The sequence below is a fragment of the Meriones unguiculatus genome, chromosome 14 (genome assembly GCF_030254825.1).
Source record: "Meriones unguiculatus strain TT.TT164.6M chromosome 14, Bangor_MerUng_6.1, whole genome shotgun sequence".
NCBI classification, from domain to species: Eukaryota; Metazoa; Chordata; class Mammalia; order Rodentia; family Muridae; genus Meriones; species Meriones unguiculatus.
This window is the reverse complement of record NC_083361.1, coordinates 7,177,374-7,191,787: the sequence shown is the minus strand read 5'-3', so window position 1 is coordinate 7,191,787 and position 14,414 is coordinate 7,177,374. Positions and strand designations below refer to the sequence as shown.

The 14,414-nt window shown below is 49.3% G+C and overlaps 1 protein-coding gene across 1 annotated transcript in view; it reads left to right on the top strand.

Moving 5' to 3' along the window:
• The first annotated feature begins 669 nt into the window (after positions 1–669).
• Gpatch1 (G-patch domain containing 1) overlaps positions 670–14,414 on the top strand; it is a 40,181-nt gene continuing 26,436 nt past the window's right edge. Inside the window, exons 1-7 of the mRNA XM_021641975.2 lie at positions 670–771; positions 6,970–7,104; positions 7,893–7,978; positions 9,358–9,518; positions 10,375–10,472; positions 11,741–11,799; positions 13,726–13,968. Coding sequence (XP_021497650.1) covers positions 699–771; positions 6,970–7,104; positions 7,893–7,978; positions 9,358–9,518; positions 10,375–10,472; positions 11,741–11,799; positions 13,726–13,968 — 855 coding nt within the window. The 5' untranslated portion in view covers positions 670–698. The remainder of the gene's footprint in view (positions 772–6,969; positions 7,105–7,892; positions 7,979–9,357; positions 9,519–10,374; positions 10,473–11,740; positions 11,800–13,725; positions 13,969–14,414) is intronic.

The window sequence follows — 14,414 nt, the reverse complement described above, 5'->3', positions numbered from 1 at the left end:
TGTGTGTGTGTGTGTGTGTGGCCCGGTTCAGGTTCATAAGATGTATACCATACAAACTTCTGCCTGGTTCCTTCCCATTTCCAGTGCAGAGAGGCCAGACAGTGGTGCCTGGGCAATCACTCTCGGAGAAGGTGGTTGGGATGGGGGGAGGATCAGGTTGGCAGTGATTGCTGGCCAAGGAAGTGAAGCAGGGGCAGAGGACCCTGGACAGGTACGCTGTATTGAAGTTCGGAGACCCTGGCCTGCAGCTGGACATTGGTGTGGCTTCCAGCATCCTACTGCTATGTCCTCTTCCCGGTACTCAGGCATTGGCACGTTACAGGGCCAGGATGGGGGGTTACAGAGATTAATCTTTTTGTTTGTTGGTTTTTCGAGACAGGGTTTCTCTGTGTAGCTTTGGCTGTCCTGGAACTCGCTCTGTAGATCAGGCTGTCCTCGAACACACAAAGATCCTCCAGCTTTCACCTTCCAAGTGCTGGGATTAAAGAAATACGCAGCCACGGCCGGCACAGGTAATGGCAGCTGGAAACGGCCTTTGACCAGCACAGTTCTTTGACCAGCAAGGAGGAGGTGACACTTTCCCCCAAAACAAACAATTCAACTTTACAGTTTGCTTCATTTCACGGAGACAAACGCGCGAACAGTTTTGGCCTACAGAGGCTCCCGTAGCTAAGGGGCGGAGCCCGGAAGAAAGCAGGATGGCGGCCCTGGACAGTGACAACGACGAGGACCTCATCAGCTATGGGACAGGCCTGGAGCCTCTGGAGGAAGGTGAGGGTCAGATGGCCGGCGGAGTCTGCTGGGCGCAGGCTGGGAGTGCAGCACGTGGGCGCTAGTGACAGCTCGACCTGGCTCGCTCGCTGTGGGCACCGGGGAGGCACACGCCAGGGAGGCGTGTGCTCCGCTCTTGGGAGCCGCGTTCTCGGGGGCGGGGGGCAGAGAAGGACACGGAGGGGTGGGCGATGCAAGAATGACTAAGCAGCTTGAGTGTGATGGAGGGTGATGAGGCAGTCTCTTGCCGGGAGGGAACATTTGCGCTCAGACTTGAATGAAAATCATCATCATCATCATCATCATCATCAGCCCTGGAAAGATCGGGGAGAAACGCTTGAGATAAGAAATCCTTAAAAGGGGAGCCAGCTTAGCAGTGCAGGGATAGTCAGGGCAAGTGTGGGTGGCACACGCAATGATAAGGAGTTTGGAGTGTGCGTGTGTGCGCCGCGTGTATGCACGCGCGCGCTTGGCTTGCGTGCTGTTGAGGATGGGTCCCAGGGGCTCCTGCGTGCCAGGCTAGCACTTTACAACTGAGCTCGAGAATTGGAATCTTTGTTAGACTGGGCCTTATGTAGCTCATGCTGACCTCAAATCCACCATATTGCCCAGAGTAGCCTTGAACTCTTGCTCTCCCTGTCCTTACCTTCCATGTGGTTGGTTTGCAGCTGTGTGCCATCACACCCAGCCAGGAGTTTGGCTCTTATTATTAAGGTTAGGAAAAGTCCTTGCTTCAGTTTAGACAAGGAGAGATGTATTTTTTCCCTTTTTTTGGGCGATGGTGGGGGTGGCAGGGTCTTGCTATCTCCACTTGGCTGGAGTCACAGTGCTCCGCCTGCCTCTCTGCCTCTCAGGTGCTGGCATTAAAGGTGTGTGCCACAAGCATTCTACAACTGAGCTCTGTCCCCAGCCCAAGCAGTTCTAAGCATTAGAAATGCTTGCCAGATCCTGGCTCTACCCCTACCCTCTGCTGACCAAAGGGACGGAAGTCTAATTTCTGGACAAGTTCTTGTATGTTTGAAGGTTGCCCTTGTGTTTCCTGGGAGATGTCTATTTTACATCCACCACCCTCAGTTCTGTATTAAATTCAGTTTGAACACCGCCCCCTCCCCCCCCAGCCCTCTTGCAGAGTTCTTCTCCAAGGAGAGCACAGTGCAGAGTGGAGCAGAGCGGTCACAACTACGTTCCTAACTCTAGACTGTTTATTCAGTACAATTAAGATCCCATCTATCGGCAAACACAACACCTTGCGAATCTAAAGAATCAGTCAATAACGATCTTTCTCTGGAGGAATTTCAGATTTAGTAGAGGACAAAAAGCACACGATTTGCAAGTGCTAAAATATGTGACATTATTGGAGAATAGCCTTCACAAGCTAACAGCGAGGAGAGTTGGGGCCCTGGGAAGACTGGCTAGACAGTAGGTACGGAAGAGGGCAAGGGTCATGCGTGCACAACGGGTCGCTAGAGCTGTGTGGAGAGCATCCATTTAAACCATTTCTGTATTTCTGGTCATACAGTGGTTTCCTTGAGAAGACAAGTGCTCTTAGGCCATCAACTTTTTGAGCTTGATTTTTCTAATTTCCCTATACTTTTGAATTATATCATTATTATGGTGGGAGAGTATCCATGTGCCACAGTTTGTGTGTGGAGCTCAGTGACAACTTTCAGGAGCCGGTCCTCTCCTATGTAGGTCCCAGAGATTAAACTCAGGTTGTCAGCTTTGGCAGCAAATGCTTTTATCCACTGAGGTGTCTTGCCAAGCCCTCCTGTTCTTTCTGTTTGTTTTGTTTTGTTTTTTTTTAAACCAAAGCTAGAAATGCAACAAACTTATCTAACTATGCTTTTGAGGTGAAAGAAAAGGACATTGATTTGTAGACTTTTCTCTTTTTTTGATCTAGAAACATTTTTTTTAAGTTTTATTTTATTATTTATGCAAATGTAGGTCAGTGTTTGCAGAGGGCTGCCCAAAGAGGGCATTAGAGGTCTTGGAGCTGCCTGGTATGGGTACTAGGATCTGAATTTAGGTCCTTTGGAAGAGCAGCAAGTGCTCTTTTTTTCCCCCCAGCAAGTGCTTTTGACTGGTGAGCCGTCTCTCCATTTTGTTGGTGTACTTTTTAAAACTCTTTTGCTTAAATTTCTTTTATCTTTTTCTCCCTACTCCATCCCAATCCCTTCCAATACCCCAACACCAGGTAGGAGAGAGAAGAGGGGGGATGCAGTTCTCTTAGCTCCTTCCTGCTGGTTAGGGTCATCGGGTTCCTTGGAGCCAGTCTAATCCTCCTTTCATGAGATATCTAACTTGTCTCACAATAGCAACCAGGAACAGCGAGGGGGAAGATATTCTATCTGCCTATGCACCTGCATGCCTGAAGAAGACACTAGATCTTATTATAGATGGTTGTGAGCCACCATGTGGTTGCTGGGAATTGAACTCAGGACCTCTGGAAGAGCAGGCAGTGCTCTTAACCTCTGAGCCATCTCTCAGCCCCCCCATGTTCTTTCCCATAATTTCACACTCTCTGGGCTCTGGCATTTATTCTGTCTCCAGAGTCCTCAGATTTGAACTATCTGCAGCTGGCAAAGAGCTCCTCTCAGAACCTGCATGAGGCAGTCTGCTGCTGTGGACCATGTGAATCAGCCCCACACCCCACACTGGGGCCAAAACAAAAACATTATATCCACAATACCAGTTTGTCTGGAAATACTTTTGCGACTTTAGCGTCAGAAGTTTTAGAACTTTCTCCCTCCCCGCTTCCTTGCCTCCCTCTCTCCCTTCTGCCTTCCTTCCATAGAACCCAGGGCCTTCTGTGTGCTGATCTCACTCTCCAGCTCTGAGCTACACTGCGGCCCCTGATCCACAGCGCTCTAAACACTTTGAAGCTTCTGGCTGCATTTTTACAGCACAAGTAGGCCAATAATCACTGTCTCCTGCTTTGAACATCGGCAGAGGACTGGCTCCTCTGGCTTAATTAAACCGTAATTAAAATTGCTGGTCCCGACAGCAGGATTATTGGTTAAGAATTAACTAGGAAGTTTAGTGACAGTGTCCGGGAAGAAGGAAGCCCACAGTCCTCAGACATCCTTCCTAAGACACCGCCACCCCTTTTCTCAACTTCTCGTCTCCAGCCCTCCTGGACAGATTCTCTTTAGGGCTATTTTCCTTCTCCTTGGTGCTTGTGACTGTCGCCCTTAAACCTACCTAGACGTCCCTCGACGACAACGCAGAGCATGTCACAGACCCTGTAGTGCCATGCTCAAGGGCCTTGAGCTGCCAGCCTTTTCTCCTGGCTCCATCGCACACTTCTCCATGCTCTTCTAGTGCAACTGGACGGTCTCAGTTTACCTAACATCTTGGTGTTTTTTTTTTTTTTTAATATGTTTTGTTTTGTGGGGAGGGGAATGCTTTGGATTAAATCAGAGCTTTATGTGTGCTAAGCCTGTGTTCTGTGTTAAGGATTCCTGTCTCCTCAAGCCCAGTACTGCCCTATCCAACCTCCCGTGTGCAGATGGAAGCTACCACTCCTGTTGGAATTGTCTTTATCTGCAGCTAACAAAATCCTGCTCCTTCTGGGGTCCTTCACACTGTCAGACCTCCTACGCAGTTCTCTGCCGGTTCTGTATTTAGCGTTTTTTTTATTCAGGTCCAGAGCCAGGCTTCTTCCCCGGCGTGAGGCATCTGTGACCTAGCTGAGGAATAAGCAAGGGCCAATGTGGGTGGTAGTTCTAGCTTGAAGATAGAGCTGAGATCTGGCCCAGCTTTGTGCTTATTAACTGTGGACCTCAGGCAGTTGCTTAATAAGTACCCTTGCCCAGGTATGATAAATGAAGCAACTTATCGGCCCGTGATCCGGCCCGCCGATAGTTATTAGTGTCGGTGATTACAGTAGGGCCTGGCTAAAGTACCACCTCCTCTCTGGAGTTTTCCCATCACCCTGGCTGGAGACGGCACCATCTCCTGGGAAGTTCTGCAGGGCCAGGTGGTGGCTCTCACGACCTGCCGCCACCAGTCCCACTAAGTCGTCTGCAGATAATATCTCCCCTCCCGGGTCGAGAAGGCTTGGAGGATCGCACCCAGCGCTGGCAGGAAGGCCCTCCCTCACCCTAGCCCAGTGCTGCCCAGTTGCAGGTGATTGGCAAAGTGGGGGAGGGGCCAAGCCTGCCACAGATGCAGCTAAACACCCCGCAGCACTCAACAGCCCCCCAACAACAAAGAGTTACACAGAACAAACTGTGAGTAGTGCCGAGACGGAGAAATCTGGCCAAGGCAGGACACAGAGCAATGTGTGCGCGTACCAAGTTTTTAAGACATGGGGAAAATTGGAGGTGGAAAAGCCAGCATAGTGACTCGAGCCTGTAATCTCAGTATGCAAGAGGTGGACCTGGAAGGATCAGAAGTTCAAGGTCATCCTTGGCTCATATAGTAAGTTTGAGGCTTAGGGTTCATCCTGGGTACACGGGACCCTGATTTTGTATTTGTTGTTTTGCTTTTTAAAGAAAACAAAGCAAATGGTGAAAACCCTGCATTGTGAGACCCTAGTTGTGGCTCAGTTTTGTTGTTGTTGTTGTTTTTTAAGTATAAAAGACGCTCTAGAGAGATTAAGTCCTTTGCCCAAGACCACAAAATGAATAGGTTGTGCCACAGGAGGATGTGAACTCAGATGGCCTGGCTTCTTAGTATAGCTCTTTTTAGTTGGTAGGGGAATTGGGATAGGGTAGAGTCACGTGAGACAGGATCTCATGTTAGCCCAGGCTGGACTCATAGTCAGCAATCCACCATTTCAGTCTCCCAAGTGCTGGGATTAAAGGCATGTATCATTATGGCTGACTTTGTAAACAATTAATTTTGTTAAAAACAAACAAACGAGAACTGGCCTAATTAATGAAGTCATGGGTATAGCCTTCCTTTCAGGGATACCTCACTTATGACACAGAATGTTAATTGCAAGAGCAGCAAGTGCTTGCCAGGCATGGTATCACACGCCTGTGATCCCAGCACTCAGGAGGCAGGCAGATCTCTGTGAGTTCAAGGCCAGCCTGGTCTACAAAATGAGTCCAGGAGAGCCAGGGCTCTGTTATACAGAGAAACACTGTCTCAAGCAAATAAAAAAGAACGGTAGCATCTCAAAGTGCTTTCCCTGTGTCCTTCCTGCTGAGCTCCTCACTAGCGTTATCTAACTTCCGCACGCACACAACTTTGAAGTGGCTGCTGGTTTATTTGTTTCTGTGATCAGGTCTCTAGCGCAGCCCTGTCACCCTCAGGAGTTCGTGGATTGCAGGCACGCTCCTGTGTCCCGTCAGGCGTTATCACTGTTAATGCCATTCCCGTGTTAGAGCTGGGACAGTGGAGGCCTGGAGGCTCAGCTGACTGAAGTCCAGCTCTAGGAAGGGGGGAGTTAGCTCTGGAGAGCCTGGGACGTTGTGACTAACCTTATGCATGCCCTTAACTGGCCGCACACCTGCTTCTTCTTCCCAACATTCGTGGGTAACAGGTGTGTGCCACCACACCTGGATTCTTTCTGCATTTTAAATAAATGCAGAACTTTTGAGGTGTAGGCTGCAGTTTGTCAGAACACTTAAAACACTACGGAACTCGGGCTTAGGCTAAAAGCATGCAGCGGCCTTTGCTTGTTCACTGTACCAGCCCATCAACCCTGTTTGGAAAGGAAGACATTTAAAAATCATTAGTTGTGGGCCAGTGAGAGATCAGTGGGTGCTTGCGGCCAAGCCCACAGCATAAGGCTCCACCCTGGGACCCACGTGATGTGGCGAGTAAGCAAGTGAGCTTATCAGCCTTCAGAGCCTGCCCCTGTGAGGCACTTTCCCAGCACAGGGCTTCTCTATGTAGCCCCAGCTGTCCGGGAACTGGCTTTGTAGACCAGGCTGGCTTTGAACTCAGAGACCCACCTGCCTCTGCCTCCTGAGTGCTGGGAATCTGACCTCAGGCTCTCATGCTTGTATGGAAGCACTCTACCCACTGAGCCATCCACCCAGCTTCGACATTCTTGCTGCAACATATTTCTTAGCAGACTCTTCCACAATATATTTTATAAGCTAATAAGGTCTACAGCAACTTCAATTAAATGGTTATACATAGAGTTATAAATGAATTCATTGTGTTTCAGGAATGACATTTTCCCTACATTCTTTTCAAATCATCATACTCCTCTCTCTTTTTTTCATTAACTTTCTTTTCCAGGCGAAAGACCAAAGAAACCCATTCCTCTTCAGGACCAGACCGTCAGAGATGAGAAAGGAAGGTACAAACGCTTCCACGGCGCCTTTAGTGGCGGTTTCTCTGCGGGCTACTTCAACACCGTCGGCTCCAAGGAAGGTACGGCCCCGTGGAAGCCAGAGGAGTGCCCAAGCATGCATTGCGGTAGCTCAGGCCCCCCTCATGGCTTGTGTGTGTGTAGTCAGGTCTCACCAGGAAGCTCAGGCCGGCCTGCAACCCAAGGTTCTCCTTCCTCAGCCTCCTGAGTGCTGGGGTGACAGGCAGGAGCCTCCATGTCAAGGTCCCCAAACGTGTTGGTGCACACACCACAGATACTCTCTGAACATCTGCTGCTCCCGGGGCTGGCTTACGTGCTGTCGGGCACAGCCTGAAAGTGAAGACTTTCCTTCCACTCTGGAAAAGGGAGAGATTCCAGCAGGCTAGCTGAACCCAGGCAGTGACTTCCACTCATTTTCTTTGCCCTAAGTCCCCTCAGGCCAACTTCCAGCTGACCACTGACCGCTCCTCTGACTCACTGAGTAAGGACAGGTGTCGCAGGTGTTTTGCAGATGAGGCACCTGGGGTCATAGAGGTCATGGAGCCAGCACAACATCAGAACTGCCGTGGCATCACCTGACACAGGACTGCACACCAGCTACTATCTGCTGGTGTGACCTGGAAAAAATCAATGAAATGTCACACCATAGAGTATAATCAGTTCTATCAGTAAAGTAATGCATCTTCTTTTCCTTCCTTCTTTTTCTTTTTTCTTCCTTTCTCTTCTTTCTCTTCTTTCTTTCTTTCTTTCTTTCTTTCTTTCTTTCTTTCTTTCTCTCTCTCTCTCTCTCTTTCTCTCTCTCTCTCTCTCTCTCTGTCGGATTGTAACAGTCCAAATTCTTTCCTTCCAGGATGGACGCCCTCTACCTTCGTGTCTTCAAGACAGAACAGAGCAGACAAATCTGCTCTCGGACCTGAAGACTTTATGGATGAGGAGGTGGGTCAGGCAGCGACCCCGTGTCCTTGCAGCGCCTTCCCTCTCCCCAGAAAGCCCACATGGCATTCCTCCTGTGCTGAGGTTTTATCTCTGAGACTGTGCTGAGGCTTTATCTCTGAGATGTCTGCCCTGTGTGCCAGTGGCTTCTCCATCACTCCGATGTCCGTGCTGGGTACAGCGGGGCAGTTCCTGAAGCCAGGAGTTTCCTGGAAAGGCAGATGGCTGGGAATTCTCCAGTTGCCCTTATCTGAGCGTCCATGGTGCTGAGCCTGTGGCTCTTAACGTAACCCTGAAGCACCCCATGCTTTAAGGAACAGTGAGCTGGCTAAACCTCCTGTGCCCTGGGCATGGATCCACCCATGAGCGTGGTCAAGTACAGTCCAGCAAGCTGTAAGCCACCAGGAGGAAGCCTTAAACAGCAACAACACAGACCCTGGGTCTTGCCATGTAGCCTAGGCTGGCTCTGAACTTGCAGCCCTGCCGCTCCAGCCTCCCCTAGTGCTAGGATCATAGGCAAGCCCACCACATCTGACTCCTCTCTCGCTTTAAATTTTCATTATTAATGTGGATCGGTGTTTTGTCTGCAAGTATGTATGCACACCACAAGAGGGCATTGAATTGCATGGGACTTCAGTTATAGACGGTTGTGAGCTGCTAAATGGGTGCTGGGAATTGAACCCAGGACCTCTGGTTAAGAGCCAGTGCTCTTAACCACCGAGCCATCTCTCCAGCACCCAGACCATTCTCTCTCTTTGCATATTTATAGGAAACTGATCTCTATTTAAAACTCACCTTCTGTGTGAGTTTTAGTGTAAGTTGTTTGTGTGTGTGTGTTAGTTCAAGTGCATTTGTGTGTGCGTGTGTGTAGCGGAACTTCCGGAATAACGAGTGGTGTAAATAATTACACGAGACTCTTAATGTTTAAATCTTGGGCCGTTAGCCAGGCATGCTCTCAGCTGGCTCACCTAACTACCCAGCCCCCGACCGGCCGCACGTGTCATTCTTTAGCTCTGCTCATGTGTCTGCGCCTTCCCGTGTCGCTGGTGAATCTCCTTTGTTTTCTTCCCAAGGTTCTGCTATTTCCTGGAAGGTCCGCCCTCCGCTCTCTGCCCAGCTATTGGCCTTCAGCTCTTTATCCAGTGGTCGAGGACCTGGCTAGGAGGCAGCGCTTAGCTATCCGCTGGTTCCCAGTTAACAATCGAATATGCAGAGATACTGATACCACCACACAATGCACCCTACCATGTTTTTGAGTGTGTTAGTACAAGTGTATATGTTTTATATGTGTGTGTGTGTGTGTGTTGGTGTGTTGGTACAAGTGCGTTTGTATTTGCTGTGTGTGTAAATGAACTAATTCTGTTTAATCTTCTTCTTTGAAGGATCTTAGTGAATTCGGGATAGCGCCTAAAGCAATTGTTACCACAGATGATTTCGCTTCCAAAACCAAAGACAGAATTCGGGAGAAGGCCAGGCAGCTGGCAGCTGCTGCAGCCCCTATTCCTGGGGCCACGCTGCTCGACGACCTCATCACCCCAGCAAAGTGAGAAGGGCTTCTTCCCTGGCATCGGTGCTTCGTGTGGTTGTCTTCCTCAGGGAAGGAAGGCGCTGTCTGACTGGATGCCTGCGTGAAGCAGGGCTTTCACCCAGAGTGTCTCCCTTGACCACTGCGGTGGGAAGCTGTTAGGAGCTGGGGTGCTTGTCCTTCTTCTCCTCCCTTGCAGCTCTACCCTGCCTGCACTTCCTCCTTCCTCCCTCTCTCCTTTTCTCCCTCCCTCCCTCCCTCTCCTGACCCCTCACCCTTAGCTTGAGGACAGTTTCATTAGAGTTTAAAGTCACATCCCCTTCCCGAGAGTAAGATGTGAATCTCAAAGCTGCCTAGACAAGGGGAATGGAGGAGAGAATGGGGGTCGGGAGCCTTGCCCTTAAAGCTAGCTTGTCCAGCAGACACGGTGGGGAGGGGGCCTTTGAGAAACAGTGAGGAAGACCGAAAGGTTGGTGAGGCCCGAAGTGCTAGGGCGAGAGTGCTTAGAGAAGAGACAGAAGAGAAGTCGTGTTTTTCCGATTAAGGGGGCAGAGCTGCGAGGCTGCAGGGCTGTCACCCAGCAGGATTTCTGTATTTCTGTCTTTCTCTCCTGGGTGTGTGGCCCGCTCAGACTTTCCTGGTGTCCCTGAGCCACGCTTCCTTGACAGGGACTGCCCAGGGTCTCTACAGGCCATGAAGGCACCGCTGTGTCTCCCCTGGTTCGGCCGTGCTCCCAAGCCCAGGCAGCTGTGGCTGGGCCCCAGGCGTGTGCCTTTGTGCTGTAGACGAACATAGACAAGACAGGCCGAGGAGCTAGATCAGAGCTGTCTGTCAACGGTGAGGTTCACTGTCCCTGTTTCCACATCCTGTCTAGACTGTCTGTTGGCTTTGAACTGCTAAGAAAAATGGGCTGGAAGGAAGGACAAGGAGTTGGCCCTCGAGTGAAGAGAAAGCCACACCGACAGAAGCCGGGTACGCCTGATGGTGCCACTTGTACAATGCACGAGTTGGTTGATTGGTTTAGTGGGTGTTTGTTTGTTTGTTTGTTTATTGTTATTTGGTTTTTCAAGACAAGGTTTCTCTGTGTAGCCCTGGCTGTCTTAGACTCATTCTGTATACCAGGCTGGCCTCAAACTCATAGTGATCAGCCCTGCCTCTGCCTCCCTGAGTGCTGGGATTACAGGCATATGCCACAGAGCCTGGCTGACTGGTTTGGTTTGGTTTTGTGAGACAGGGTTGAAGTTTGCCACTCGGGCTTCCTGGAACTCAGTGTAGCCCAGGCTGGCCTCAAACTCACGATTCTGCTGTTTCAGGCCCCTGAGTGTTGCGTGTATAGCAATGTGCCATGACCCTCAACTACAGTGTACTTTTAAAGAACAGGATTTATTTATTAATAGCTGTTTATGGTTTCACATACCTTTAAACCCAGCGCTTGGGATGCGGAGGCAGGTGGATCTCTCGAGTTGAAGTCCAGCTGGTCTACACAGCTCCAGCACAGTGCTACCCTTTCTCAAAAAAAAAAAATTATTTATTTCATGTATGCATATGTGTGTTTTTCTGGCGGTTCTGTGTGTACCACAGTGTGCAGGAGCCCTGGGAGGCCAGAAGAGTGTGTCAGAGCCCCTGGGACTGGAATTGACCTACGGTTTTGAGCTATCATGTGGGTTCTGGGAATGGACCCCCACATCCCCTGCATGAGTCACAAGTGCTTGCAGCCACTGTGCTACCTCGACAGCCCCACATGTTTCTGAAAGCTGCATATTTCCAGAAATAGACTGCCGAGTCAGGTGGCAAACACACAGCACATAACTTCAGGAAGCATTGTACAGGTTCACATTCTTACCAAGAGTGTAAAAGTTTGCTTTCCAGCCACACCTTTAGTGAATCACAGAGTCGGAGTTCAACATTATTATTTCCTCCTCCCGCTTCTACTTATTTGTTTGTTTGTTTGTTTGTGCTGGGATTGAACCTAGAGCTTTAGCTCTGCTGTACTCCCAGCTTAATCTTTTCTGTTCTCTCCTTGCCCTCTGTCCCCAGACTGTGAGTAAACTCCTTGAAGGCAGGAGTGATTTCCTTTGGGTCCATGCAGTGCATTGCTGGAACACAGGTGGGCTGTGCCTGTCATCCACCCGGAACCCCAAGGCTGCAGCACCTCTACAAGTGTGCTTCTGAGGGGCGTCAATGACTTGGGGTTTATTCTTAGTCGCCCCTGACTAATGCCTTCGGAATCTCTTTTGCAGATCCGGGTGTTAAGATCTATGGCTGCGCGCTGCCGCCTGGAGGCTCTGAAGGGTCTGAGGTACGTTATAGTAGCGTGTGCTACTTCATGATGGTGAAAATTTAGGGAATATAAAAGCTGGGAATATAGTTCAGTGGTAGAGCCCGGCATGTGCAAAGCCATGGGGTTGACCCCTGTCACTGAGAGAAAATGAAAAACTGCCAGGCATGCTGGTGCATACCGGTAATTTAAGTCCTAGGTAGGCTGAGGCAGAAAGAAAAGTCTCCAGGTCTGACTAGCCTGTGCTATGTAGTGAGACTCTGCCTCAGACCCAGTGGGATGGCTCAGTGGGCAAGGTGCCTGCTGCCAAGCCTGACTGCATGTGATCCCTGAGAGCCGTGATGTATGGAGAGAACCAGTGCCCACAAGCTGTCCTTTGACCCTACGTGCACTCCGTGGGATGCATGCCTGTGTGCACACATATGTGCACACACAATTTCTCACACATAAATAAATGCATAATGAATTATTTAATTAAATGTAATAATTAAAATTTCAACAACAACCAAAAAACCCAGACAGACAAAACACCCAGGCAAGCAGAGAAATAAATAAATAGCGAGGTCATAAGCATTTTTAGGAATCTGTTAGTTTCCACTGTCATGAAATATCCATATCCTTACTATATAGCAACTTGCTAGCATCATAAATATCCCAACTCAGTTCTTTTTTTTTTTCCAAGATATTTATTATGTATACAATGTTCTATCTGCATGTACACCTGTGCTCCAGAAGGGGGCACCAGAACTCACTATTAGGGGTTGTGAGCCAGCATGTGGTTTCTGGGAAAACTGAACTCGGACCTCTGGAAGAGCAGCCATCTCTCCAGCCCCTCCTGTCTCAGTTCTTACTTATTGATTGATTGACTGATCAGTTAAGATAGATGAGGTCTCACTATGTAGCTCTGGCTGATCTGGACTCACTGTGTAGACCAGGCTGGCCTTGAGCTCACAGAGATTCACCAGCCTCTGCCTCCTGAGTGCTGGGATTAAAGTTGTGCATCACCATGCCCTGCCTGTTCTTATGTTTTGTGGTGGTAGTTTTAAAAGTGTGGCCTTGCATGCTAAGCATCTACGTTCCTGGGAGCCACACCCCTGATCTTTAGATTTTCTTTGGGGAAAAAAAAAATTTTTTTTTCTTTTAAATTTAGTGTTTGTATGTGTGCCTGCTAGTCTCTTTGTATGTACAAAGGGCAGAAGAGGGTGTCAGAACTAGAGTTAAAGGTGGTTATGAGCTGCCTGATGTGGGTGCTGGCAGCTGAACCCTGGTCCTCTGCAAAAGCAGCAAATGCTCTTAACACTGAGCCATCTCAGCAGCCTCTGTTCACAGCAGTGGTTCTCTCCCTGTGTGTCGTGACCCCTTTGAGGGTTTAATGACCCTTTCTCAGGGTCACATATCAGATACTTACATTACCATTCATGACACCAGCAAAGTTACAGTCATGAAATAGTTTTAACTGGTGTTAATGGTAAATAGTATTTAACAATGACATAGTCTTGTAGCTAGAGTTCACCATAACATGAGGAACTGTATATTTTTTCAAGATTTATATATTCGTTTTGTCAGTGCTCTGTCTGCATGTACACCTGCATGCCAGAAGAGGGCACCAGATCACATTACAAATGGTTGTGAGCCACCGTGCGGTTGCTGGGAAATGAGCTCAGGACCTCTGGAAGAGCAGCCATTGTTCTTAACCGCTGAGCCGTCTCTCTAGCCCGGGAAACCTTATTAAAGGGCTGCAGCATTAGGAAGGCTGAGAACCCGTGGCCTAGTGTCTCACCGTGACGTTGCTTTTGTTAGTATCCTTTCTTCAGGGGTGGGATATGGTCACTCCCGGCAGCAGAATGGGAGCTTGGCAACTGCTGTGTTTGGAATTAATCACTGAACCCTAAATGACTTGACACCCACAGTGAGTCACCCTAATTCCTCCTCAAACATTTGCAATAGGACGAAGATGATGACTACTTGCCCGACAATGTGACCTTTGCTCCTAAAGACGTCACGCCTGTGGATTTTACACCTAAAGATAACGTACATGGGCTGGCCTACAAGGGCCTGGACCCCCACCAGGCGCTGTTTGGGACTCCAGGAGAACACGTGAATCTTTTTGGCGGAGCGTCTGAGGGCACCAGCCATCTTCTTGGAGATGTGGGACTGAGCAAAAGAAGAAAACTGGGCATTTCTGGCCAGGTAAACATTTCCATACTGTAAAGGCAGAGACACTGGTAAAACGTCTGTTCCCATGTTAGATCAGCCCAGAGCAGGCACTTTGTTTCCTCTTTGAGGACTTTGAGGTCCTGTGCTGTCCCCACACTCTGCCTCTTTCTCTCTGTGTCTTCCTTTCTCTTTTTCTCTTCCTCTGTCTGTCTGCCTGCCTGTCTCTTTTTCTCCTTCAATGCTGTGCTTGCCTAGTGTATGTAATGCTCCGAGTTCTAGCCCCAGCACTGAAAAAGAGAGAGAGAAAGAGACAGAGGGACAAAGTCAGAGAGAGAGAGAGACAGAGAGACTGGATATGCAGGGCAGGTACTCTTTCACTGGTCCATACATCAGCCCCAGATTCTCTTTCCCCAAAGGTCCTTCCTGGGCACCTGTGAAGCTTGCCTTCCTAATTCTAATAATGGTGCCCAAGAGCCCAT